We start from the raw sequence: 26692 nt of genomic DNA, 5'->3' as shown, positions 1-26692 counted from the left end.
GAGGCTGCGGGCCCCGTGCCGTGACATCAGCAGAAAGGGGCCGAGATCCTGCCGGAGCGGGGAGAGGAGCCACTGGCGGCACCGGGGTGTCACGGCACTTCCCTCGGTCTGAGAGCGGAAAGAGAACGAGCTTCCCCTCCTCCGCTGGGGTTTGGGATTGACTTTTGGCTTCTCCTCTCACTCGGAGTCATCCAGACCCCTTTACCCACCCCCCCGGGACCCCTTCTCTACGCTCCTGCTGGGGTATTTATTTAGAACTGAGAACAAAAGCCCAGCCGGGCTATCGGCAGCATCCCCGGGGCTGTGGGAACCACCCTGGACTTTGCTCGGGCAGCTCCGATGGCGTGGGATGGGATAAGCGGCTTTGGGAGCTGGAGACAGAGCAGGGATGGCAGCCGGCGAGGTGGGGCTGGGGGGTCGGTCAGAGGGGGGGAGCGGAGGGGCAGGGGCGGCTTGGAGGGGGCTGTGGGCTCTGCGTAGCTTTGTCTCCTTTTGCAGGCGGGAGAGGGGCAGGGTGGGAAGCAGGAGCATTTGCAGCCCCGCGGTACTCCATGCCACATCCCTGCAACCCCCAGTCCTCAGGGGCTCCCACCAAGCACCCACGGCCAACACCAGCACCCCACAAGCACTCTAAAAGGAGGGGACCACGTCAGGATGGGAACCCCCATAACCAGAGCTGGTGGCATCTCCTGGAGGATGTGTTTAGCCGGCAAGTGGGATTTCAGGGATCTTAGCTGCCACCATGGAGCAACCGAGGAAGCCTCTGGCCATTTCTCCGAGCATCAGGCTAGTGGCCGTGGCTGTCTGGCATGGGAAAACCTGCTAGCCACGGCTGCAAAGCTGTTCTTCCCACCATGCAAGGGCAGGTCCTGGGCTTTTGCCAAGCATTCGATAGGATTTGGGATTTGCACTAGGAGTGGGGTGTCCCCCCCATCTGTGACACCTCCTGGCTCCCTCAACCTGAACAACTGTTGGTGGCCTCGGAGGGACCTCATGTCCAGGCACAGGGTCCCTCCAAAGCCACCTGCTTTTGCTTTTCCACTGGCTGCCCGCTTTTGTAGATTTTTTTCCTCTGTAGACATCCCTTATGGGATCTCAGGGAAGACGCTGCACTCAGCAGGAGGAACCCTTCTCCTCCTCATTCCCAGGTGTAATTTTAGGACCTGTCTGGCCAGAAAAATCTGTTTTTCCCCCCACAGGGCAGGCACTGGGAGGAGCTGGGATGCAGCAGGAGGAGCACCCGAGCCAGTTCTCACCACCGGTGGGTAAGAGGCTGATGATTCCCTGGAGCAGGTCTCTCCTAACCCATTTTCAGCCTATTTTCACCATGCTGCCTCACCTTTGCCCTTGCAGGGAGACTTTGTTGTCCAGCCTGCTCTCTGACTACTTCTGCCCTCATTCTTCTCCACGTGTCCCCCCAGGCCTGGTGGGATGGAGGTTGCTCACTCAATCAGATGATCAGTGCCTCTCCATGCCAGTGGAGATGGGGCTTGTGGTTGCATTGCTACAGCTGATGCCTGCAACCACTTCTGCTTTTGGGCAGGAGGGGCCATACCCATCAAGGCATGCAGCCCAGGCACAGCACCAGCTCCGGCTTTTGTTTCATTTCACAAGAAAAGGGATTTTCCCAAAGCTCCTGCTCTCCTCGCTGCTCCTGGCGTGAGCTTTGCCCTGGGTGAAGGCAGTGGGAGCGGTGGTGATGGCCAAGTGGAGGTGATGGCCAAGATGTTGCTCAGCAGTTCCTGCAACTACAGCTACAACCCAGTCCTGATTGCTTCACTGAGTCAGCACTTCTGAGGAAAAAGAGTGGGGTTCGTGCCCTGTGACTATGAGGAAGATGTCACAGCTGAGAGACAACGAAACACAGGCTGGGGACTGCCACATCCAGAGGAAAGGCTTGCGTGGACAAGGAGAGGACAGGCTGTTCCCTGCGGCAAGGCTCACAGGGCAGGGAGAGTGAGGGAAGGGGAAGGAAGCAAAAGGCGTCCAAGTGACCAAACTGTTCCCTACGGCTGTTTGGCACCTCTGCTCCCCGGGGGCCAGTGGGAGTCAGGTTGCTCCCTGTTGTGATGCTCAGTATTGGCTGGAGCAACATCCCTGGAACATCTGCTGTGTGTGGGGAGGAGGGCTGGCGAGGACCCCCCAAAACGTGCCAGGAAGGCACGGGATGCTCTGGTGAACCCAAGAGCCCATGGCACTGGAGAAATCTTGGTTAAGTCCAGGCTGGACCACCTCTCGCTGCATTCGGGGGCTACTGGGTGGTCCCTTATCATGCTGGGGAAGCTGTATGCTCCTCTGCCTACGGCTGCAGTGATGGGTGGGTGCCCAGCAGCGCCTTGGCATGGTGAGAGTTAAGCTGGAAGAGGGAGAGGAGACCTTTGTCCAGCTGCCCTGGCATCTTATCTGCGCTGAGCCTGGGGAAGGTGCAGCTGAGGTGAAGTCAATACAGGAACCAGTTACAGGAGGCATATGCTGGTCAGTGGCACAATCAGTGTTTCTGACTAAGGCAGGTAATTTTTTTCATTGCAGGCGACAAGTTTACGACTGAATTTTCCGACGCTCTCAGACCCAGCCCTGAAGTCTGCTCAGATCTGGGAAAGCCGCAGCAGGAGCAAAGCCTGGCCCCGGCTGCGGGGACCCCGGCACCTCGATGCCAGCCCGCTGCAGGGCCCCACGTCAGCGTCAGCGAGGAGAGCTGAGCAAAGGCGCCGATAAAAATAACTCTTCGCTGCGCTTCCCTTTCTCACAGCCTTCCATGCCTGTCTTGGGATGCATCACGCATGAGCCACGATTGCTCATGCTTTCTCCCACATCCCTTGCACCGTCAGCAAGTCACACACACTACAGTGACTCACAGGGACCCCCAGGGCCAGCAGCCCCCCCACGGCCCCCCAGACCCCCATCCTCTGAGCCAGCCCAGCGACGGCCGCTGGCCGCAGCCTGCCAGCTGGTTTGCCCTCTCTCGCTTCCAGCACTCACCAACCACAGATTCTTTGCAAGTGCCCGGGGATCAAAGCCAAATTCACTGGAAACCACCGGTTGTTCCGGGAGTTTTGTGGCACAGAAAGATCCCCAGTGTCTCCCCAGTCCCCTCGTTACCTCCTTGTTACCCAGCATCAGCTCAGCCTGCTGAAGCATCACATTTGCCCAGTGAACTCGCTGCTCCCCAGCCCCTGCCCTGCCCTCCGGCTCGGCGGAGAGCTCGGGGATGCCCACAGCCGCCGCAGGGGACTTTCTGCTCTACCTGGACAAAGTGTCCTCTTCTGCCCCTGTGGAAATCTCAGCTAAGGACCACAGAGGCTGACCTTTCGGATCCAGTGCTGCCCATCTCCTGCACCACCAAGGCTCCCTCCAGAGCGGGGAAGCTGCGGTGACACCGGGCTGTGCCGTGGGTGCACCGAGGCTTTTAGCTGGCCGGGGGGGAGGGCAGGGGATGGGGAAGGAGGATTTATTGCTCTGGTGCAACCCAGCCGAGATCTGCGGGGCTGCTGCTGCTGCACTGCTTCCGACATGAGCATGGCAGGTTTTGTTTTATTAAAGCTTTTATTGACATGTGTTTAAAAGAGACTCTACAAAGCAGATTACAGAGCTGCTCACGGCATTTTTATATCAATTATGAAATAGCTTCCTGGCATGGACCGAACTTCTCCTGGGCTCTTTGGGTGCCTTCATCACCTCCAGGGACACTGATGCAGCTGTGAGGTGACCCTGCCCTGCCCAAAGGCAGCAGCCCGGTGGCTCCTGTTCCACTCCTGCCCCATGGGATGCCACAGCCCTACGGGACGGCGGGGGCCAACCCCACCCGGTTATTTCCACGGTCAAAGACGGAGTAAAACTGACGGATAAAAACGTCGCCCAAAATCCAGAAGGGTCCGGCGGGAGGGGCGATGTCCAGGCCCTGGAAGCCACTACTGCAGAAGGCTGTGCCAGCATACTTGTCCTGGGGAAAGGAACAGTGCAAAGTTGGGGACGAACCCAAGAGCCTTGTGCACATGGGAACAGGCAGGAATGGTGCCTGCGGGTCCCGTGCATGAAGCAGTGTGGCTTGTCACCCTCTGGGACACGCAGCTCTGGGCCACCTGTGTCTCCAGAGCCATTGCCGTACCGTGAGGGTGTAAGCCTGGGCGGCGAGGGTGTAGGGGACCCCGTTGATGGTGAAGGTCACGTCAGGCATCATGCCGAGGTTGTTGCAGTCCACGGCATACTGCAAAACAGCCAGGTGGCTCAGCAGTGGTCGAGCTCCCTCCCAATGAGGTGGGGGTCTCAGGGCTTTGCCCCCCTCCTCTCCCCACCCTCAGTCTCACCTCTCCATCCACAGGTGTGGCACCAATATAGTTCTGCAATTTTTTTATATCCTTGGTAGGACCTGTGATGAGTGACGTCCCGGTGTCCACGATGGCCTGGCAGCTGTTCATGCAGAAAACCACTGTCCCGTTCAGCTGGATGCTGGAGGAGAAGGAAAGAGAGAAGGACCAGGAGGGACTTGTCCTGATGATCTTCTGCCCCAGCCCAGCACTTCCTCCCTGACCAGCACCACTCACTTGTCCAGCTGGATCTGCCAGTACCCTTGCTGGGTGACCGGCACCCAGTTCAAGGTCCCCATGAAGCGGGAAGGGTCAAAGCCACCAAAGATCACCTCTCCTCCCAGGGGGGATTCGGGGTTCCTGGAGGGAAGAGGAGGAGACCTGAGGGATTGTCTCCCTCTTGCATCGCACATCGCATTTTAAAGGGGTGGATTTATACCCACTCGCTTCCCACAAATGCTTAGGGTCATTCGCTTTCTTCTAAGGCCTGAGCTCGGCGATGCTCGCCATGGTACCAAAAACCCCCTTTACTATGTCAGTAAAACATCTTTATTTTAGCGGCCCCTCCTGTTCCTTAAAAGCAATGCCTGAGTCTAAGCAACACCCCAGAGCAAAGCCGTGTCCGTACTTGCCCAGGTAGAAGGAGAACATGGGCAGCTCCACCAGATTTTGTGCCATCATGTTGTCAAAGACGGGGGTGACCCCATCTACAGCCAACGAGGGGTAAGCCAGCCCCAGGATCCCATCAAAACTGACATCCAGGAAGGTTTTTCCCGGCTCGCTGACACTCTCTGCAAACTGCTGGTTGCTCACGGTGAGACCCTCAATCTGCGGGGAGGAGGAGGTTTGACAGTGATGCTGAGCCTGTAGGCAAGTCCCAGGCACGTTACCCAGAGCAGGAGAAACCAAAGATGACTCACGACTACTTGGTCAGATCCAATGATGCCCGTCAAGCTGCCGGTGCCGTACTCGATGGAGAAGGGGGTCCCTACCGCCTGGTACGTGCTGGACTGGACTGGCTGAAACTGTTTGTGTGCAGCTGGGGAGGGAGATGGGAGCCGTCAGCAGAAACGCTGCTTATCTGCACGGCCACGGATGCCACCACGGTTGGTGACAGCGACTGGCCTCGAAGCTGTGTGGCATCATTGCGATGCCCGTGTCAGGGGCACGCTGCCGAGGGAAGGTGCTGCTCATGAGACGGTGAGGCACGCTGGTGTTTTGAGGAGGGGTAAAACTTATCCCGTTTCAACGCGCCTGAAAGGTGCGAGGGTTGTGAAGGGGAGCGGGGTCAGCGTGTGCGACATTTCTGCGAGACCTGAAGATCAGTGTTAGGGACAGAAGCAGCCCCGCAGGTGCTGCTGTATGCAGCTGTTTTCCCCAGCCCACCTTGGGTTGTGGCGGAAGCACCGGAGGAGCCCTGGGGCTGCTCAGAGATGCTCCAGGTCCTGGGGCAGCCGAGCTGGAGTCACCGGGGCTGGCTGATCCCCAACAGCACCAACAATCTCGGTGCTTGTCACCCACCGAGCCCCCGGGCAGACAGCCTGGAGCTGCGCCCTGCTCTCTGTGCCCGCCTTGTTCTTGCCACCCTGCCTTTTTCTGACAAGCTATATTATGTGCTATTATCTTTGCTTGTTTGTTTAAAGGCTCTCCCATAAGAATGGCCTAAAGAGCGTGTCCGATATCTCCCGCAGGCTGATGGTGCTGGGTCCTGGTGGTGTGATCGCCGCCTGTGCCTGAGCAAACAAACCCGCTGAGGCTCCCCGCGCTTGCTGCCCCCCAGATTGCTGTATCTGTGTGGACCTGGGAGGGCTCAGCTGGGCGGAGAGGTCCTCCCCAGCTCTCCGGGCTGTGTGTGCTGCTGACCCCATGGTCAGCATGACCCCATGCTGACACCCCCGGGGGTCACCCAGGGTCCCATCGCTGCCAGCCGGGGGGCACACGGCTGGTCGGGGAGCCCCTACTCACCACAGGCTTTGCTGACGCAGTAGATGGATGGCACCCAGAGGTTGGAGGAGCCCGTGTCAAACACCACGGTGAAGTTCTGGGGGGGGGTCCCAATGGAGATCTGCCCAAAATACTCCAGCTGGCAGAGAGCGGAGAGGAGACCACCGTTAGCTGTCGGAACGCCGAGGAATGCCTGTGCTGGGGGTCTGCAGAGGGCTGGTGGGGTTCGGTGCGGGGGGTGGCTGGCATGGGGGCAGTGTCTGATAGGACACAGACGCATCATGCCAGGTGGAATAAAGGAGCCAAATATTTAAGGAACAATAAGGCAAGTTGAGAACAAAAGGCAGGACAGTGGGGGCAGGCACCATCCTCTTCCTGTGGGGTGCAACGGGAAAGCTGGGCCCCAAGGGGACCCTCATCACTGGGATGCATACAGTGGCAGGGGCTTTGGGGACAGGACTGTCATGCTGCTGGGGAGTGGGATGAGCCTGGGGAGTGGGATGAGCCTGGGGAATGGGATGAGCCTGGGGAATACCCTCCCCCTCTGGCTCTGGGCCCTTTGGGGTGGGGTTTCCCCTGATGCGTGCGATACGTGCGAGTTTTGGAAGAAATCTGTGTCCCCGCCGTGTGCCCGAGAGCACTGTGGGCTCGGGGAGGGCAGCGGGCAGGAGAGGGCTGGCAGCGCTGGCAGCACCGGCCATGAATGCGCCGCCTTGTCCCCTCTCATCATCGCATTCCCGGGAACAAAGGGCCAGGCAGGCAGCGAGCCCTGGCACGCTGGGCACGGGCTGCAGGCGTGCTCCGTGAGCAGGCGTGGGCTTCGTGGGAAGCACTTGGGCACTGGGGACCACTCACAAACGAGTGCATTCAGGGTGCCTGCGGCACACTGCTGGGACTCAGCACCCCCCTGTCCTCAGTGCCGCCCTGCTTACGTCCAGGTAGCTGATGAGGGGCTCATTGGCCTCCTTGAAGACGTTGCAGTCCTCGGTGTACTCGATCATGTCGAGCTTGTGGGCTTTGCAGAAGTGGGAGAACTGCCCGTGGTCCCGCATCACCTTCCGCAGGGAGCGCTGCCGCACCAGGGTCACCCTGGGGGAGCAAGGGTCCTGGTCACCCACTGGGGCTGCGGGCGCTGCAAGTGTCCTGCGGTTCCCATGTCCACCCTGAGGGTCCCAGCACCACCAGGATGCAGGTCCACAGCCCGCTTCCCCGCATCCCCCACCACAGTGCTTCCTAGCCAAGGCACAGCAAAATGGGGGGGGGGGGGGGGGGATTGATCTGTTTTCAGAGACAGCAGGTCGGGGCACAGCTGGCAGGCAGCGATGGGGCGGGCAGGAGCTCAACATGACTGATGGAAAAGGACCTTCAGGCTGGGAGAGGGGACCGAGGCCAAGGTGAATTCATGCATTTGCCCTGTCTGCTTGCACAGACCTCAGCTGTGAATGGCAGCTCATCCTGCAAACCTCTCTGCAGCCTGCTGCTGCTGCTGGGGTCTGCAAACCTCTCCTCTGATGGGGTCTGCAAACCTCTCCGCAGCCCACTGCCACTGGTGGGGTCTGCCCAGAGGGATGGAGATGGCCGCAGAGCCGATGGGAGCAGACCAGCAACCACCGCATGGTCCCCGCACTCGGTGCAGCCGCAGGGTGTCTGTGCCGGGGCAGCTCAGCTCTGCCCCATCATCGCTGCCACGCTCGATGCTGGCAGGACCCTGGGAGCGAAGCCCCCCCCCAAGAACCCAGGGAGCTGGGCTGCACCATGGGGACCCCCTTACCTTTTCAAGCTGCTGGCCAGGGAGAAGCAGAGCATGGCGAGGAGGAGGAGACGCTTCATGTTGGCGTCTCGGTGGCAGCGCTGGCCTCGGCTGGGCTCTGCCGGTGTGGGTAGTGCTGCGGCGTTGTTCTTATACCAACAGGTACACCCTCGCCCCGGCGTAGCAGCGCCGCGATAACACCCCTTTCAATGTCAACACAGGGCTTTGGCAGTTGAAATGAATCACGGGCCACATCCCAGGCGAGGCAGAGCAAGCGCCCTGGGGTCAAGTTTGTTTTTATGGGTGGGGGGCTGGTGGTGACAGAGCAGGGCATGCGTGGGGACCTGCCGGGTGCTGGGCAGGGGGCTGTGCCGGCTGCTTTTGGGGGCAGCAAAGGTCCCACAGTAGGAGCAGAATGTGGTCTCCATCCCAGTGCCAGCCTGTTATCCACTGGAAATCACCTGGCCGGGCTGAGCCAGGGGCAGCCCCCCCAGATGCTACATGGGGGCTTTGCTTTGCCCCTCAGCTGCCCCACGGGACCTGCCCACAGCCATGGGGTGCCCCACGCCCCGACAGCTGCAGGGGGGATGCGGGAAAGGGATGTGCTGGCAGCATTGGGCAGCTGCCGAGCAAACTTTAAAAGAAAAAGACTAATTAGCTGTGATGAACTGCTTGGGAATCTGTAACTTTCCCTTTTAAATAGTGGTCAAGCACCATCAAAGCCTGGTCAAGAAGAAGCTGCAGCAGTTACACATCGCTTTACAGCCACTGATGGGCTCTTCCCCAGTGGCTGACTTTTGTTAACACAGGATGGCCGTCTCATTAAGCCTCTGAATGCAAATAAAAAATGCTAACGAACAAATAAAACCTTCAGATATGGAGGGGAGGTGCACTGGGGGAGGCGAGGGCTTTCTTGCTGCCAGCATCTCTCAGACACGCGGCTGAAGGCTTGTGATGATGCTGTGTCATCTCTGTGGTGCTTTTCCATGTTTATGGCCCTGTAATAAGCGGGGACGGGTGCCACAAAGGGAGATGTTCTACCTAGTGAGCGCCGTTCAGGTAATTAATGGGGTTTCTACCCTTAGTGCTGTGCTGATCAATTTTCCATTCATCCTGGCTAGTCTATTTTATCTAATTAAAGTCCTCGCCCTGGGAAATTAAAGTCCTTGTCTGTGGGGCACAGGTACCAGCAGGGCCGTGAGCCCAACGTGGCCACATGCGACCCCCACTAACGGGAACGGCTGAGAAAGAGCCGAGTCGTGGCTCCTGGTAGGGGGAGTCTCGTGTCTCCATCCCTGGGAGATGCTGCCAGGCTTCTCCTCTCCCTGCCTCTGCAAGGAGCTTAAGCTTAAAAAAATCTTATCCAAGGTTTCTGCGGTGTGAGCGTGGAGACATGGGACACGGCAGAGTCAATGCTGATGGCAGATGCGGCTGTTTTATCCAAGTCAAATGCAAATTCCCTGCATTTCCCCATGCCCAGGTTGCGAGCTGCGGTATTTTTTACTGAGTGGCTTTTATATAAAGTTATCATCTATTTCCCTTTTAAGATGCAGTTTAATGTACCGGCCTCCCTTCTTGTCCTAATCATATATTCATAGAAGGAATTAAAAAAAAAACCAAAAAACAGCTTCCGAAAAGAAAAGCACTCCCAGCAAGTGCCAGATCAGCCGAAAGCAGCAAGTCGATTGTTACAGACATGGTTTATAACCCGAAAATCCTGTAAGAAAATCCAGCCTGAAGGGTCATTTGGCTTCTGAGATAAACGTGAGTGTGAGCTGTAGTACGGACAAGCCAAATACTTTAAGCAAAATAGTTTATTTAGTGGAAAAGAACCCAAATTGGATCATCATAATCTGCAAACTCGTGACAGTAGATTCAGTGTTAAAATGTGAAGATGAAAGAAACGAAGAGGCCAAGCCTTTCGTTTAGAAATTTTTGAAGTTAAGCAAATTTATTTCTACTTTCATTTAGCTATTTTAAAAGTAATTTTAAAATTCAAACTCTTAAAGGGAAATCAAAAGTTTTATACCCAGTTGAGCAAAATGGCTTTTCCCCTCTTTCTTTCAGGAGCCAATGCAAGACTGAGCAATATTTGTCCAGAAAATTGGGAAAAAAGACTTTGCTTCATACATCCTTCCGGCTGCACCTTGATGTTTGAAATACACTTTATGTGTTATAAATGTACCGATATACGATGCCTCTCACCTCAGCTGGGGTCTGCCATGGTGCTGCCCATCCCTGCCCGGCGCTGCCCATCCTCCGGCTCCTGCGGCATGACGGCACCTCCCGGCACACTGGGGACAGCCCAGAGCGAGGGAGCCAAACTTGCAGAATTATTTATAAGACTGGGAGCCTTTGAATCCGTCTTGTTAATAAAACAGCAGAAAAAGGGCTTGCGTTCGGTAGAAATGTAATGAGAGGTGACTGCCAGCCACTGGAACGTCCCAAGTCTTGTAAGTTAATATAGCTTCTATAGGGTCGTGTATCGCTCCAGGCAGCAGCTGGAGCATCTTACCCCGTCCAGCTTCGCATCCGTGCCCTCAGATACGTTAGAAATAGGTTACTTATAGGCACCTCATGCGGAAAGCATACCCCTCACCAGTTCGGCGTGCGGCGCTTTACTCATTTTAAGTAATCTGGTTTCAGGCTAAAAATATGTTATCTGTGTTCTTTCTTCGTATTTCCTTTAGTTTAGCCACTTCCACAATTAGCTTTGACTGATTCGAATCGCACCCAAGTAGCATTTTCTGAAAAGCCTTTTTTTTTTCTCTGTCAAATGCTTTTTCCACCTGTTAATCTGTTTGTACATCACTGAACACTTGAAGGACTGAAAGCCTGCAATGGCAAACTTTGACTTCAAAAAAAAAACCATAAAAAGCCAAGCAAGCTTCAGCTCAGTCCTCACCTGTGTCACAGAAGCGGTGGGTGAAGCAGGACCAAGCCCCCTGGGATGGAGCAGGGGGATGATGTGGTGCTCATGGTCCCAGGGGGTGGGGGAGATGTGGGCAGCTCGCAGCGGGGACCTGGCAGGGGACCCCAACTCGTGATGCAGCTCCTGGGGGCGAACCCCGACGGTGCCTGGCAGCTGGGGGTACGTAGGGCTTCTCAGGAGCCCATCTGCTCTTTGTCTTTATGAAGTTGGGGGGATTTGCTGAGATGCTGGGGTGATATCCCCCCGGGAGAGGATTGCTATGGGAACGTGGGGGTGGCGGAGATGTTTAAACACCAGTGGGCACCGTCCCCACGAGTCAGGGACCCTGTGAGAAGTGGGGTCCCTCTGCTCCCTGCCCATCTCCTGCCAGCGAAGAAGCACAAGAGAGGTCGGGCTGTGGCAGGGCACCTCCAGCACCAGATAATACGTGATGCCGCAAGTTGTTACTGACCAGAAAATTTTCCCAAAAAACAGGCAGGTGGAGGCCCATTCACCCCCAGCAGGCACCGAGCCATGCCAGGCTCTGCCACCATGTCCCTTATGATTTAAAATGTTTTGCCCCTCTAGAAGACTTTTACTTGGAAGCACCCAGAGCACTTTTTGGGTGGCAGCTGAATTGCTGTGGGCTGAGCCGGCCACGCTGCCGCTGGTCAGGGCTCTCTGCCCTCAGGGATGCTTTGCTCCAAGGAAGCTCAGCTGCATCTCAGCACAAAGATGCTGGAGGATGGAGTGAGAGGGAGAAATGCCCGGGAGAGAGGGATACAGTGATCAGCTCCTGGGATAGAAGGATATACTCCTGTGATAGAGGGATACGCTTCTGCCCTGGAGCAGAAATGGCCACAGAACAGCACAGAAACACCCAAATATATTTAAATGAGCCAGTTGACAGAGAGGAAGCGTCATGGAGCCTCATGTGGGCTTGTTCCTGCCATCACCATCGGGGCAGAGCGAGACCGCATCCGGCACCGAGCTGGCAAGCCCTTCTTCCCTGCCGGACCCCTCCAGCTGCACGGCCACCGAAAATGCTGCCAAAACATCCTTAACTCCGGCTCCCTCCAAGGCCCTGGCTGCTCCAGTCCTGCAGGAGAGGGAAGGTGCAGAAAGCTCTGGTCTCCCAGGTAAAACGTGGCTGGATATTGCGCTCCATCGACGGGATGACTTGGGAAGCAGCGGGGTTGTTCATCAGGGCGAGAGCTGGGTTTGGTGTCTGCGTCTGAAGGATGCCTGCAGGGATGTGTCACCGCCAGCCCGAGCTTTAGCCTTAACCTGGGGCAGCAAAGCTGGACTCCAACAGGATTAAAATAATTTGAGGCATTTCCACAATTTTGCTTACCTTTAGACGTAGGGTAGACATCTTGAATTTACTAGTCGGTAACCAGCCGAGTAGGAGCTTTTTACAAGCCTTGATTGATTTCAATAAGGCGTTTTGCTTGAGAAAGGGTTAATATCTTGGGGGCTGGAGGCGGGGGGGAGGCTCACAGCAAATTACCTGGCACACCAAAAAAGTACATGCTGCCAGCATCTTACTAGTTGTTATCTTCAAAATAGACATTTCAATACGCATGTGCATATCATCTCTTCGATCTGGCCGTACCCCATCTCAGCAAAGAAGCTGCCTGCTACTGATATTTGGATTCGGGTCTTCTTTTGCAATTTCCTTTTGAACAGCTCATTTTTCAGATTGTTATCTGCCGCAGCAGCGTCTCCCGCCCCACAGTAGGAAATGAGCCATTTAAGAATGACAGCCGGCTGAGAAGGATATTGGGGGACAGAGCAGTTCAATAAGGGAGGGGGGAAATTCTGGCAAGAAACGGACTTTTAGCTTGGCAGTGGCCAGCCTGGTGGGGTAAGTGGAATTCCACAGGAGATTGGGGAGCTTATCGTAAAAAGCTTTTGATGAATTACTCTTAGAAATGTGTCATAGAGGAAATTATAGAATCTGGTCCATAGGACAGGTGATGCCTTTGCTCTAACTATCTATCTATCAGCCTATCAATCGTATTATTATGGCTCCTTTAATCATCGTATCAAAGCTTTAGTTGCAAATATCTCCTCATGTTAGCCATATATGATTAATAAGTATATAGGCACCGAGTGAAAATGTGAAGTGCCTTTTTGCAACTGAAAGCTCACAAAACGAGTGTCCTCAGTTGCTGTCCCTTATTGTAAATCTCTTCAGGATCCTGGCCGAAAGCCCCAAGCCAAGGGGCCCAGTTCAGGCGTGTGTGTTTTCTGATTATGTGCCTTAAGTCTCCTGAACTTCAATAGGATTTAAGCGCTCACCTGGAATTAAATCCGAGGTGTTCCAAATGCAGAGGTGGTGAAGGGCCCCTGAACTTTCTGTCTGGATCTTGACTGATGCAAGAGCTTGACACCAAACCCGTGTCCTTCTTTTGGTTACTTTCTTCTATGGGTTGGGGTTTTTTTTCCGGATTAGAATTATCAAGTATTTTTTTGTGGATTTTAAAGAAAAAGAAAAAAAAAAAAAAAAAGAAATGTGAGAGAGGATTAAAGAAAGAAGAGTAAATTTAAGTTCTTGTTACTATCAGCACCCCGGTGGAGCCCAGAAGCTCCAGGCATGTTGCAGGTACACCAGGGTGGTATATGGAACCATTAAGCTCAGTGGTAACGGCAGGGAGAGCCTGTGGCGATGAGAGATGCTCGCCCGCACGGTAGGAGCCTCCCGCAGAGGGAAGGCTGGGTACTTTTATTTTAGCTCCACGATGTCAGACCGCTGCTTTCAAATTGATGTGGAGCAGCATGAAGCCCGGTGGTGATACTGAAAAATCAAAGACAAAACTCTCTAATGCCTGATTTTGAGTGTTCGACAGCATTTCAGTGCCAAATGTGGAGGGATAGGTTCCACCCAACATGCACACCGACTTTGTTCGTGGTTCATCTTTATAGGGCCGATCTATACATATTAGTGGCATTTTGAGAAACTATGGGCATACTCATTACAGTTCAAAAAACTACTTATGTCTGTGCGCTACGTTACATGTGGTGTAACGGGTCGAGGGGTTGGGACATCTTCCTCCTTTCTTCTTAATCATCATCTTCCTTTTCTTCTCATCCTTTTCATGACCTTCTCTTCTCCTGGCCCTGTTTCAGCACTCTTGGCTCATGTCTTGGTTTCGGACCGGTTCTTATCTCCTTAGTAGCTAGACTACACATTGCAGTGTTCTACTAGTAGCTAAACTACATAGCGCAGCGTCGTGCTGCTCGGTAACGTCACGGATACATGAGTTGTAACATTTACGGTTAAGCACGCTGCCAAAATTCCTCCGGTGTCAATGGGACCATTTTGGTTGATTGTCACCAGGGCCGGCTGCCTCTCCCTGTGCCCCCTGAGCCCTCCCGCGCTCCGCTGGGCACCACCGGGACACCTCCAGGGAGGATGAGCGCTTGCGAGTGGTGAGTACAGCACCCCGGGCTCGGGAGCCGCAGGCAGCCCTTGGTACCCCCCTGCAGCAAGGGAAGCACCCTAAGGTGGGAGGATGACGGCTGCTACGGGGGGCACCTTTCGGTGAAGGCTCCCAGCCCTCGGGGACGCCGTGCCACGTGCCCCGGAGCGGTGGTAGAGCACAGGGATGCTGCAGCCCCCATGGCTGCTGGCACCGCGCCTGCTTCTCGCTGTGCTGAGGGCAATTGCGTGTCATCACTGGACGGCCCCGCTGAGCAGACACGCAGGCGCAGGGCTTGGAAAGGGCTTGTGGTTCTGGCAGGAGCCATATTTGCAGCTTCAACCCTGCAGCACAACCCCGCTGGCAACGAGGCTTTGCAAAACCCTTCTTACGGTGGGCACCCAAAACAAAAACAAAAACAAACCAAAAAAAGCAAACCAAAAAAAAAAGTGCAAGGAGCGCTAGTTATTTTTTAAAATGAAACCCCAGATTTTCAGGCACATTGCCTTAAAGACAAAAACCAAACCCCGATACTGTACCAGCAAACCTTGGTCTAAAACGTGCTTTGAAGCAATGGCAAACGGTACCTGAAAGACTCAAAATAGTTCGGTGATGTCTTTCACTTAGACAAAATATTTTTCTCTTGTTCAGGTGGGTGCTTGTTACCATCTCAGCTGTCACCTTGATCCTATATGCTCTTCTTTTGCTGACACTTTACATCATGCTCAGCAGGAAAATAGGTAATTTTCTGTCTGGTCGCTGTACCTGTCACGCTCCTCGTTCTCGCTCCCAATCGTCCAGCTTGGTGAGAAGCATTTGCCCAACGCTTCAGCATCCCCCGGTTCGTAAAGCACAACCACGTCCCTGCTCTGGGTCCGCTTCTCGCTCCCGCTCTGGGGAGCAGCCAGTGCTGCTGCGGAGCCCATGTGGGGTGAGCATGGGAGCTGGGCCCCCCCAGGGACCCGCCGGACCCCCAGGTGGGCTGGGCACCAGCGTGGGACCATGGCAGGGACTGACCCCCAGCATCGCCGCACTGTGCTGGGGCCAGGCTGCGGCCGGGGGGGCTGCCCCATAGCGCTGTGTGAGCAGCTGTAACGGTGTGGGCAGTACCGGACAGGGCTATACAGCCTTTTGTTGTTTCAAAAACATTTTCTTTTTATTGCTTTTGTTAGTAAGGTGGTGGAAAAACACCATCAGAATCCATTTGCAAAATATTCATTCAGATGACGCTACAGCTGCCAGCAGGGAAGCTCTCACGCAGCACTGCTGCCCACGTTTGTGCAGAAAGAAGCTCTGCTCGGCCCCACGGGTCAAACTAATTTCGAACTTGCATGGGAAGAGGCCCAGATGCCGTGATTTAACACTGGAGTCGTTCATCATGGGAGAATAGCACGTGCACTTAACCATCTCGCTAATTGAATTGATAGATACTTGCCCGCTCCAATACATAACGATGACTGCTGTGCCAGCGGCTCGTGTGGCTTTGCTGTGGGGCAGCGCTGAGGGTCGGGGGTGGGGGGGGTGGTGGGGCATGGGGTGTGTGGGGTGTCGGACACCTCCATCCCGGCTGGAGCGGGATGCTAACCTGCCTCTTGGTTGCAGCCAGCCACTCCTGCAGCCAGCAGGCGAGCAGCAGCCCTGCAGCGCAGCCCTGGCCGCCCGCCCCCCCTTCGGCGGCGGGGCAGGGGGTGCACACACCGGCCTATGCAGGTAAGGGCACCCTGTGCCAGCCGTGTTCTGTGCTGGCACATGGCTCTAAGTGCCTGGCATTGCATTTGGGCAATACTCACTTCCTTAACCAGCTGCGGAGACCCTCGTCTGGTGGCCTTGGGGCGGGAGAGGGAGCGAGTGGTGGGGCAAAGGGTGAGCACAACAGCCGCGGGCAATTCCAGCTGCCTCCTGCCTCCCCTGGGCTTTCCCTGCCCAGTTCCCACCAGGGGGATGGAGAAGGCAGGGATCACACTGATGCTTCTTGGATTTTCAATTTTCAGTCTTGAGTGCATTTGCTTTTTTTCCCCTTTTTCTTTCCCCACCTTTAACTCCCCCAAGTAGCGATGGAGGTGATAACACTTCTGGTTTTTAGGGAGCCATGACACATCTTCAGAGACCTCGGAGGACTCGGACAGCAGCCCCTCCTGCCCGCAGGTACGGCCGCAGGGACCCAGCCGTCACCGAAAGCAACCCCAGCCACTGCGGCGGAGGTGCTGGCGCTGCCGGCACAGCCTCTGCCCAGCTCCAGACCCACAGAGCAGCAGCAAGGGGGCAGATGCACGGGACTGTACCGAAATACCAGCGGTGGGGCTAGGGTGGGGGCTGTCACCCCTTACGCAGCGTTGCCTACTTAGAGGGAAGCATCCCCCGGTGCCAGGGAGCCCTCTGGGCACAAGCCAGGCACCCGGAACGGCTGCACGCCCTCCCGGGGGTTCAAGGGCAAAGCCGCCCCGGGTGGATGCTTGTGCCTGACCTGGGGTTTGTTCCTGCTTCTGCAGGGCTCTCACTCCGAAGAAAACCTCAATTACACGTCCCTGGTCTTCCCGGGGAAAGGCTGCATGCCAGGCTGCGCCGCGGACTACGAGAACATGAAGACGGGGGCAGACTATGTCAATGTGGACCCAAAGAAGAAGAAAGCAGATTTCTGGCCCTGCTCCAGCCCTGTGGCATCCAAGTCGATCGAGTACACTGAGGTGAAGCTGTGACAGCCGGGATGCTGCTGGCAGGGTTTCGGGTCAGACTGCTACCAGCACGGGGGGATGGCTAAAGACCCCCGCAGCCACACGGCCAGGGCTTCCCCTTCCCCTCGCCTCCGTCAGCGCCTGGCACGGGCTGATGCTGGCCAGCTTTTATTCCTTGTCACACGTCAACCCACCGATACAATTTGCTTGGTATTTTGCTTAAATACATCACTGTTCCTGAAGGCTGCTGAGCGTGGGATGGCGCAGGGAAGTGTTCCTCCTGCCCAGGCTGAAATGTGCTCTCCGGTTTTGTGTGATGGCCCTTTCTCTCATTTCATGAAAGCAAATGAAACATCCCCCCCTGCCCTTCAGGATGTAGTCTGTGGAGGGAAATGTAGCGGTCTTCAAAACATCCACCCAAATAGGCTGACGTCTCCTCTGAATGACACTTTCTTTGCTGATCGCTGTCATAAAATCCGTTTAAATCCAGCTCCTTCACCAGCTTGGCTCTCGCTGCCTGACAAGCCCTGATTCATCACCCTCCCCTGCACACCTTTTCCTTCGAGGCTCAAAGTCTTCCAAGCCCTCGTTGCCCTCAGAGCTGGCCTGGGGTGCCCATGCAGGTGGCTTGACCCCCAGCCACACATCGAGGGGGATGCCAGGGAAGGAGGGTGACCCTGCCAGGGAGCTTCCTCCCCCAGCTGAAACACGTAGTCATCATCCCAGGTGGCAAACAGCCCAGGGCTTCCCAGGGGATTTATATCCCCCCTCCTCAAGTGGAGGACCTGGGCTGTGAGGGGCACAGGACCTGACTGCAGGTCTCCATGTGAGCACAGGCAAGCCAAGCCCCGCTGCATCTTGTGGGGAGGGGTGATGCTCCCTGTCTCCCACCTTTTGCTTGTCCTGCTTTGTCCCTGCACCAAGTGCCCTGGGTGTGGGGGCTGGGCTCCCCCAGCTGAGCGATGCCTGCAGAGCTGTGGAGGGGAGTTGGTGCCCTGCGCTGGGGCACAGGCCGCTGACCCCCCTGTGATCCCACGCTGTGTGTCACATTTTTCTTAAATACTGGCTTAATTTCCAGGGGACTTGACATACAGCGCTGCAATTTTCTCTAACAGCACGGAGCTGGGGACTCTGGAGCTTGCAGAGATAAGCTTGGGATTGTGAGCTGGATGTGCTGGGAAGGCTGTTATCTTCTTGGAGGTGCTGCTTCCCCTGCTTGTCATGATTGCATTTGTCAGGTCACCTTCATGCTCCCGAGCTCCAGGAGAGCCAGTGCCCGGCCAGCCCTGCCTGCAGCTCTGGCTCGCTGGCCTCGCTCTGCGGCTGCGAATGGAGCTGGTTCCTCCCCATCACTTTGCATTTTGTTACTTAGGATTTTTCAAGAAATAAGCTTTCCAAGTGCTGAGGAAAGGGAAGCTGTGCCGTAGCTGGGAGCTCTAAGGGGGATGGAGCCCCCTCCGTCAGGGATGGAGCCGCCCCAGGTGCGTTTCAAACTGACTCAACAGTGATGCGCTCCAGTGCAAGGTTGTGAGATGATGGATTTGGTGTCGGTCCTGGGGGGTCAGGCACTCCTGGTCTTACAACCTTGTGCAGATCCAGCCCAGCTAGAATGGCCCATGAAGGAAAAGGTTCAAAACCCCAAACAATCTCTGGAAACATTGCTAGAGGGCAGGAGAGGTGTGTTTATGGAATGGGAGATGAGGCCAAAACCAGCTAGTGGGAGTTTCTGGAAAAAATCTGATTCAAATGCTTGGTGATAAAAAAATGAAAATAATTTCAAAGTATCTTATTTTCAAAATACCTCATTTCAAAATGTCTTATTTTCACAGGCTTAGCCTGTGATAATAGAGGGCATAATGCACCTTGCTTGCAGGGAATTTGGTACCTTTGGTACTCACGGAGGCACACGTACCTCCCCCATCAGCAGCTTTTGAGCTCAACCTCCAGAGCAAATGGATGCTCTTGCCTGCCTGACGCTTGCTTCTGGAACAAACCAGCTTCTGGGAGACCCACAACACGCAGGGAGAAGGGCAGGGGCCAGGCTGGGACTGCAGGGCCATGGCTTGTTCCTGGCTGCCAGCCACCCCTCCTCTGTGCTCCCAAGTTCCCTGAAGCCATCTCTGAGCCCTGGGTGGCTTCAGCACTCTGATCTCTGCTAAGTAAGACAAAAGCGTCAGCGGTTTGAGAGCAGCTCTTTAATGGGATGCAGCAGCTGTTGAACAGCATGAAGCAGCCCCACGCAGTGGCTGGGGGCTGTGAGCGAACCTGATGGAAAGTGCCAGAACACAGAGGGTGGCAGGATCTGCCTGGGCAAGCTGGAGCTGGGCGAGGGCTGCTCGGAGCAGCTCTTTGGTGGTGCCAGCGCTGGATTTGGGATGCCTGCATCAGCGCAGCGCAATGCTGCTGTGTGGTACCGGAGAGCTGCGCACAGCAGGAGAGGATGTTTTTGCCCTGTGGGTTTTGTTCCAGCCCCATCCCTGGCCCTGGGGAGGCGGGCAGGGGGTCTGGCTCCAGACCTGCCCGTCAGCACAGAGGGGAGAGCGTGCCGTGCCCCAGGGCATGGGAAAGCTGTGCCTTTGTCTGTCTGTTCCAACTGCAAAGCCCTGAGGATGGGAGATGAGTAACTCGCTTGCAGGGAGCTCTGGAGCAGATGTAGCCACGTTGCCTCCCGCTGTGCTCAGGCTGCTTCGCTGGCATCTGTCAAACACCCAGAGCTCAAGCCCCTCCAGGAGCACGGGCTGGTGCAGCATCCCCTGGCAGATACCCGGGTTGCGAGGCATGGCTGGGGCAGCGCAGCCAGGCAGCAAGAGCCTCCCCAGCAGGCGGGGGGGTGGATGCTGCGGGCAGGACACGGATGTCGGGGCTCTGTCCATCTCCCCCGATGCTCACAGCAGATGCAGCACGTGCAGCAGCGAGCAGACGGCAGCCAGGTGGACAGGGATGTTTTCGGGATAAGCACGCAGCCTTCTGCAAAACGAGATGCTACCGGGGGGGAGGGACACACCTCTGCCGAGGCAAAGTTTGTGGTGCCACATCTGGTGGCAGCTGTCCCCAGCGGAGGGATGTGCCCCGGGACCAGCCACTGCTCCAGCCTAGAGCGTGCCGGACTCGGTCACCACCTCCTCGCAGGGTGGGTAGAAGTCCCTGGCGCTGCCCTCGCGCAGGGGGAGGCCGGTGGGGCTGGGGTGGTGGCTGTGGCTCAGGATGGTGGTTTTCCTGCTGCAGAGGCTCCCGGTGGAGGCCTGTCTCCGCAGCCCGGGCCGGGGGCCACCCCAGCAGGACAGGCAACGTGCTGCATCCTGGAGCAGGTGCCCGCTGAAGAACATGTAGATCCAGGGGTTGCAGCAGCTGCTGAGGCTGCCCAGCAGCATGGTGATGGTGAAAGCCACGTTGGTGGAGTCTGGGAAGGCAAGGGAGAGAGCTGAAACATCCACCGACCTGGGCAGGGTCCCAGTGCGCAATGGGCAGGACCCTTGGGGCTCTTTTTCACTTGGGCATGCGTCCCTTGTCCCAATTCCTATCTGACTGACATGTCTTTGAGTAGGAGAGTTTGCAGCGTGGCAAGCAGAGCCAGGCTCTGCCCCGGGCTGAGGGCTGCAGGTGGGTGATGTACCATCACAGGGTGCCCCCGGAGCACATCGTCAGGGGGTGCTGGGACATGAGACCCAGCAGCTTTTGGACCTTCCTTCAGCCTGTTTGCTGGCCAGAGCATCTCCCAGAGGCCTTTCAGTCTTGGATAAAGTTCCTTCTACCCACGAACAGGCTAGGAGAGCTGCTGAAAATTCCAGCAGAAATCAACTTATGAAAATGGAAATCTGCCTCTGAAACCTCTGCTGCTGGCTCAGCAAAAGCCGTACAGGCACTCCAGGCTACGTGTGAAGGACCCGCTCCAGCAGCACGGCTGCTCCGTGAGGCAATCCTGGCAGAGGATGGGAGCAGCAGGCACAGCTAAAACCCTCCCTGCAGTCACATACCAAACACAGCAGCTCCTCGAGCAAATTCCCACATGGAGGAGGAAACACACACGGCAAAGATGTTCCCACATGTTTACACATCCCTAGAGGTGACGGTCAGGAGCCATTGCTTTTCAGTGTTTCTCTGGTGAGAGCAAAGATTTGACTCTGCAAACGGTTTTCTATAATTACTACTGGGGAGCAAAAGTACAGCTTCCCCCATGATTTTTAAAATGACAAAATAACAGACAGCTCTTGTTTGTTAAAAATGCAACGGGCGTGCTGTGTGCCTTGGATGCCCAGGGCTCTGTGCCTGCTCTGGGCTGCAGCCCAGCATCCCCACCGCTACTCACCGTCATCAGGAGCATCCTCGTCCCACACTGACCACATCTGCATGCTGAAAAACGGTGCCCAGCAGGCGATGTAGGCCACCACGATGACAAAGGTCATCTTCACCGTGCGGATCTTGGCACGGGAGATGGTACGCACACTGCTCACCCGCGAGGGCTGCCCACTGGGGCACTGCCCGCTCTTCTCAGAGGAGCAAGGGGCAGGAAGGGAAGCTGCTGCAGGGCCCCCCGTGCTGGGGGCACCACTCTGGGTCTTGCCCTTGAGATTCTTGCAGATCTCATAGCAGATGAGGCTGTAGCAGACAGTGAGGATGCCAACGGGCAGGATGAAGATGCACAGTGTGGTCCAGGTGATGTAGGCTCGGGCTCCCCACGGGTACCTGAAGTCTGCCCAGCAGTCCAGCACCCCCGAGCCCTGGCGCACCTCCCGCAGGGAGAAGATGAAGATCTGGGGCAGGCTGAGCAGGCAGCTGAGCAGCCACGTAGCCCCGATCATCACGTAGGCCTGGCGGCTGGGCTGCTGCAGGGTGTGCAGCGGGTGGCACACGGCCATGTAGCGGTCCAGCGTCATCACAATGAGCATGTAGGTGGAGGCGAACATGCTCAGCACCTGCAGGTACTTGACTGCCCTGCAGAGTGGGTCTGGCCCCAAGAAGCGGTATGTCACTTCCCAGATCATCTGCGGTAGCACCTGGAAAAGCGCAACACCCAGGTCGGTCAGCCCCAGGTGCAAGATGAAGAGATGCATCCGGCTCATCTTCCTCCTCAGGCGGTACATCGCCAGCAGCACCCCCACGTTGCCTACGGTCGCTACAGCCAGGATGGTGGCCAGCACCCCGATCTCTGCCTTGGCCAGCTCCTCATCCCGGGTGTGCAGGAGGGTCAGGTTGGGGTCCCCTGCCAGGGTCTGGGGGCTCAGCAGCCCCTGGCTGTGCCCAGGCCAACTGCGATGAGTGCTGTTCCAGCCCCAGCCTGGCTCCATCCCGTCGGGAAGCTCTGCAGGAGCGCAGGCAGCTACAATGCTCGTTTCCAACGGCCTGTTAAACCTTCCCCTCCTCCCCAGGGCTGAGCTGTCAGGATCAGTGCTGCCCCTGAACGCTGCTGCACCAGCTCCTCTGCTGGCAGCCGGTGGGGCTGGACGTGCCTCTTCCAGCGGTCCCCAGCACCGGTGCAGGCTGTCACCTCTGTCTCGCGCAGCTCAACGTTACCCTAACGCTGTTCTAAGCAGCTGCAATTCCCTTCGCTGGCTGGGCTCTCTCCAATATTCCTGTTAAGTGAAGAGGTGCAAGAGCCCCTGGTTCAGCCCTTGAGCTTTCCCTCATCTGCACTAAACATTCCCAAATGCTTGTTTCTCCCTGGACTGCTCATCCTGTGCATCCCCTCTCCCCCCTGCACTGCTAAGTTGAAAGGGAAAAAGTGGGGAAAAAAAAAATAATCTTTGCTTCTTTTCAGCATAGTAAAAGTAACAGAAAATGCTAGACAGGCTGCATCTCTTTGGCTTTTTCATTCCAAGAACAGCAAAAGTCAGGTGAGAGGTGTCTGAGCACCTGCATCGCTGTGGGAGGCGGGGTGGCCGTCTGCCGGCGGTGGCTCTCGGTCGCTGTGGTGTGAACGCTGTGTGCCCGGGTGGGTTTTATAACCCGGCAGCTCCCCTCCCCGCTGGCCCCAGCCTCCTGGGCCGGCTCTGCTGCTGCTCTGTGCCGGGCTCCGATGGGTGCTGCTACAGGCAGGTGGGAGCTGGTTCCCCTCCTGCCATGCTCTCGGGAGCCGTCATCCCTGGGCTTTGCCAGGGGCTTTTACCAAATGGGATTTCTGGGCAAGAGCTGAAGGCTGGGAATCCCCCTGTGCTTCCATCCTTGCCCCCTGCATCCCCTCTCCTGCATCGTGTCAGGGCTGGGGACACCCCCCCCCCAGTTTGCACTCTCCCTGCTAGTCAGACCCCAGTCCCTACCCTTGGCTTCTCCTGGCCCAGCAGAGGAGTCCCCTGTCCCGAGAGCCTGTGCACGGGGAACGAGGGGGTGTGGGTCCCCCTATCTGGGGGGGTCAGACATCCCCTGATTTCGTGCAGCCGGGTCTCAGCCCCCCAGCAAAGCTAGTGGAAGCATCGTCTCCTGGCACCGCATCCTGAGGCTGCCTGTTCTGATGTGCTGCCCCTTCTGTGCCCGGTGGGGATGGAGTTTGTCCCCGAGATGCAGCAAAAGCCCGACTCTGCCTGCTTAGTCCTCAGCTACACGCTGTCGGTCTGCTCCATCCCACAGAAAACTGTCCCGGAGGTGGGGAGCAGGATTCTGCTCCCTGGAGAGCAGCCCCTGCCTTGGCTCATCGGTATTTGCCCCATCTCTCATCTGCACGGAGCCTGGGAATAATTAACAGGCAAGGAAAAGCTGATGGGCAGAGCTGAGCTGAAGTTCAGCTGCGGACTTTACGCAAAGGTGTGACCCGGGGAACAGCGATGGGCAGCAGGGACCCCTCGGCCACAGGACACGGGCGCTGCACGTTGCGTGGCTGAAAACCAAGAGCTGCGCTGGGCACGGGGCTGGCCGCTGGGGTACCTGCTCGCCCGCCTCGTCTCCTCACCTCCCCTTCCCACCCCTGTCTGAGCCTTCGGTGTGTCTTCCCACGTCATGTGCGATTGCAAAATACCTTCAGTGCATACATACACGAAATATACATGTGTACACACAGTTTCGTTTTTGTTTTGCAACCTTAAGGCTTTGTTTTTTCCTTTTCCCCTACTGCTGACAATAACAAATCAAGCCACTCATCCATTTCCAGTGGTTTTTCCTTTCTCTGCTGGGGAAAGAGGGAAGCAGCAAACCAAAGAAATGCACCGACACCGGCTTCTTCCCGGCACTTGCCTGCTCGACAGGGGCTTTGCTGCTTGCAGAGCTGCTCCGGCTCGCTGCTGGTGGTATTGCAATTAAGCTGCCTGCAAAAAGGCTGTTATTTGCTGAATAAAGATTTGCAGATCACCTCTAATAACCATAAATGAGCATGATTTGTATCTAATTAAAAGACATTCATCCTTATAAGAGACCCTACGGATATAAAGCACCCATCACAGGCAAGTGCCTGGCTGAGGTGCTGGGGTTAGGGACAGGAGGGTATTTCAGTGAATAATGTAATTTTAGATGTTTGTGATCAGACAGCTGATTTTCTGGAAAATTAATAGAGGGCAGCGCAAAAAAAACTCCAAAGCAATAAAAAGTGAGATGGAAGGGCAGGTTCTGCAGAGAGAAACAAGCATTTAAAGGGTTTCGAGAATGGACTCGGCTTTCACTGGCACATCAGGGAGCGATTCTCTCAGAGTTGGAGCTTTTACCTAAGTTTAGTTGCGGGGAGAATCCTTCTGCAAAGGTGCTTAGAGGAAAGTGAAGGTAATCCACAAAAGAGAAATGATCCTTGGAAAACAGAAATTCATTTTCTTGAGAGAGTGATTATCACAGGAAAGAAATTTTTCAAGCAGGTGGATTAAAAAATAAACTCATTTTCTCTCATTGGTTTCCCGAGCATTTTGCCACATCACCACTATTGCCAGGCTGCCCGTGCGTCAGCAGCGCCGGAGCTGGGCTCTGCGGCTCCGCAGCTCGGGAATCGCTCGCCGAGCACCGTGCTGGTTTGTTTAGTGCCCTGGGAGCTCTTGGGAGGCAACAGCACAGCCATGCCCACCCAGCCGTGCCCACCCAGCCCACCCAGCAGTGCCCACCCAGCCCACCCAGCCGTGCCCACCCAGCCATGCCCACCCAGCAGTGCCCACTCAGCCCAGCCATGCCCACCCAGCCCACCCAGCAGTGCCCACCCAGCCGTGCCCACCCAGCCCACCCAGCCATGCCCACCCAGCCATGCCCACCCAGCAGTGCCCACTCAGCCCAGCCGTGCCCACCCAGCCCACCCAGCCGTGCCCACCCAGCCATGCCCACCCAGCAGTGCCCACTCAGCCCAGCCGTGCCCACCCCAGCCCACCCAGCCGTGCCCACCCAGCCATGCCCACCCAGCAGTGCCCACTCAGCCCAGCCATGCCCACCCAGCCCACCCAGCCGTGCCCACCCAGCCCACCCAGCAGTGCCCACTCAGCCCAGCCATGCCCACCCAGCCCACCCAGCCATGCCCACCCAGCCCACCCAGCAGTGCCCACTCAGCCCACCCAGCTGTGCCCATCCAGCCGTGTCCACCCAGCAGTGCCCACTCAGCCCAGCCGTGCCCACCCAGCCCACCCAGGAGTGCCCATCCAGCCGTGTCCACCCAGCAGTGCCCACTCAGCCCAGCTGTGCCCACCCAGCCCACCCAGCCGTGCCCACCCAGCAGTGCCCACTCAGCCCAGCTGTGCCCACCCAGCCCACCCATCCATGCCCACCCAGCAGTGCCCACTCAGCCCACCCAGCCGTGCCCACCCAGACCAGCTGTGCCCACTCAGCCCACCCAGCTCAGCTGTGCCCAGTCAGCCCACCCAGCCCACCCAGCTCAGACATGCCCAGCCGTGCCCACCCAGCCCACCCGTGCTCACTCAGCCCACCCAACACAGCCATGCCCACCCAGCTCACCCAGCTCAGCTGTGCCAGCCCACCCCACCCCACCCCACCCCACCCCACCCCACCCCACCCCACCCCACCCAGCCATTTAGGCTGTTTCCCATAAGCCAGGCCCTGGGGGGGCAGAGGCTGGAGGTGCTGTGGGATGGGGAGGATGCTGCTTCTTTCTGGTAACGTATCTGTTTGTTGGGGCGCGCAGCGGCGGGGGGGTGCACGTGCCTGCCAGAGGTCAGTAGCCCTTGGGGCTCTCACTGCTGGTTATTGCACCAGGGGGTGACTTGAGCCCTGGAACACAGTGAAAACCATTGTCGCAAGGTCTGTGTTTCCCCCCTCCCCTCTGGCCGCGATGCTGAGCGGCAGGACCGTGTCACTGGATTTCTAAGCTCTTAGCGTTTGTTTTCTCAGGGTAGCACTGGCGTTACGTAGCGAATTTTTGGCAGCTGGTAGCATCAATGCACCATGAAGCACAGCACAGAAAGTGCTGTTCCTGCATCGCACAGGAGGTGCTGTTTCTATTACCAGCTACTGTGGAGCACAGAGGTAGAGGGTTTGCGATTGCTAAATCTTTTGGCACGGTAGCTTGCTGCTCAAATAAATAAATAAATAAAATGTGTTGGCTTGGATTTGATGCTGATTTGGCTTGCTTTGCAACTCAAATATTTTATTTGTGGTATGAAATGGTGTTAAACTTCTGCTGCTGACAGCCCAGAGCATACTTGGTCTGTCTTTAGCATTTAATTACTGAAATGGCTTTTGTGGTTCAGGTCAGGGGAAAAAGCAAGATTTGGTCATTTTGCGCTGGTTCAGATGCTGTAAAATTAATGGTGTTGCAACCGCTTTATAGCAGCTTGGGA

At 56.5% G+C, this 26692-nt stretch overlaps 3 protein-coding genes and 1 long non-coding RNA gene across 5 annotated transcripts; 2 read left to right on the top strand and 2 right to left on the bottom strand.

The window, feature by feature from the left end:
* The first annotated feature begins 106 nt into the window (after window positions 1-106).
* On the top strand, window positions 107-4427 carry LOC121098663. 2 transcript variants are annotated; one of them, XR_005831320.1, is made up of 3 exons: window positions 107-403; window positions 1200-1261; window positions 4364-4427. It is a non-coding gene; the product is annotated as an uncharacterized LOC121098663 (long non-coding RNA). The 2 variants fall into 2 exon arrangements; XR_005831319.1 differs by lacking the exon at window positions 4364-4427 and adding an exon at window positions 1354-3383.
* On the bottom strand, window positions 3546-8168 carry CTSE (cathepsin E). The gene is made up of 9 exons (XM_040616929.1): window positions 8020-8168; window positions 7181-7337; window positions 6270-6387; window positions 5225-5343; window positions 4933-5132; window positions 4542-4664; window positions 4305-4446; window positions 4106-4204; window positions 3546-3940 (listed from the first exon to the last, which is right to left on the bottom strand). The coding sequence occupies exons 1-9, from the start codon at window positions 8076-8078 to the stop codon at window positions 3776-3778; spliced, it is 1182 nt and encodes a 393-aa protein (XP_040472863.1). The 5' UTR covers window positions 8079-8168; the 3' UTR covers window positions 3546-3775.
* A 3727-nt stretch (window positions 8169-11895) lies between these two features.
* On the top strand, window positions 11896-17562 carry RHEX (regulator of hemoglobinization and erythroid cell expansion). Its single transcript, XM_040616630.1, has 6 exons — window positions 11896-12048; window positions 14253-14344; window positions 14986-15074; window positions 15937-16044; window positions 16418-16479; window positions 16824-17562. Exons 2-6 carry the CDS (start codon window positions 14328-14330, stop codon window positions 17028-17030), a joined length of 483 nt encoding a protein of 160 aa, XP_040472564.1. The 5' UTR covers window positions 11896-12048; window positions 14253-14327; the 3' UTR covers window positions 17031-17562.
* A 2536-nt stretch (window positions 17563-20098) lies between these two features.
* AVPR1B (arginine vasopressin receptor 1B) lies at window positions 20099-22291 on the bottom strand. The gene is made up of 2 exons (XM_040616931.1): window positions 21313-22291; window positions 20099-20406 (listed from the first exon to the last, which is right to left on the bottom strand). Exons 1-2 carry the CDS (start codon window positions 22289-22291, stop codon window positions 20099-20101), a joined length of 1287 nt encoding a protein of 428 aa, XP_040472865.1.
* Window positions 22292-26692: the final 4401 nt, after the last annotated feature.

This window comes from Falco naumanni, chromosome 17 (genome assembly GCF_017639655.2).
Source record: "Falco naumanni isolate bFalNau1 chromosome 17, bFalNau1.pat, whole genome shotgun sequence".
NCBI classification, from domain to species: Eukaryota; Metazoa; Chordata; class Aves; order Falconiformes; family Falconidae; genus Falco; species Falco naumanni.
This window is presented reverse-complemented; position numbering and strand designations above follow the sequence as displayed.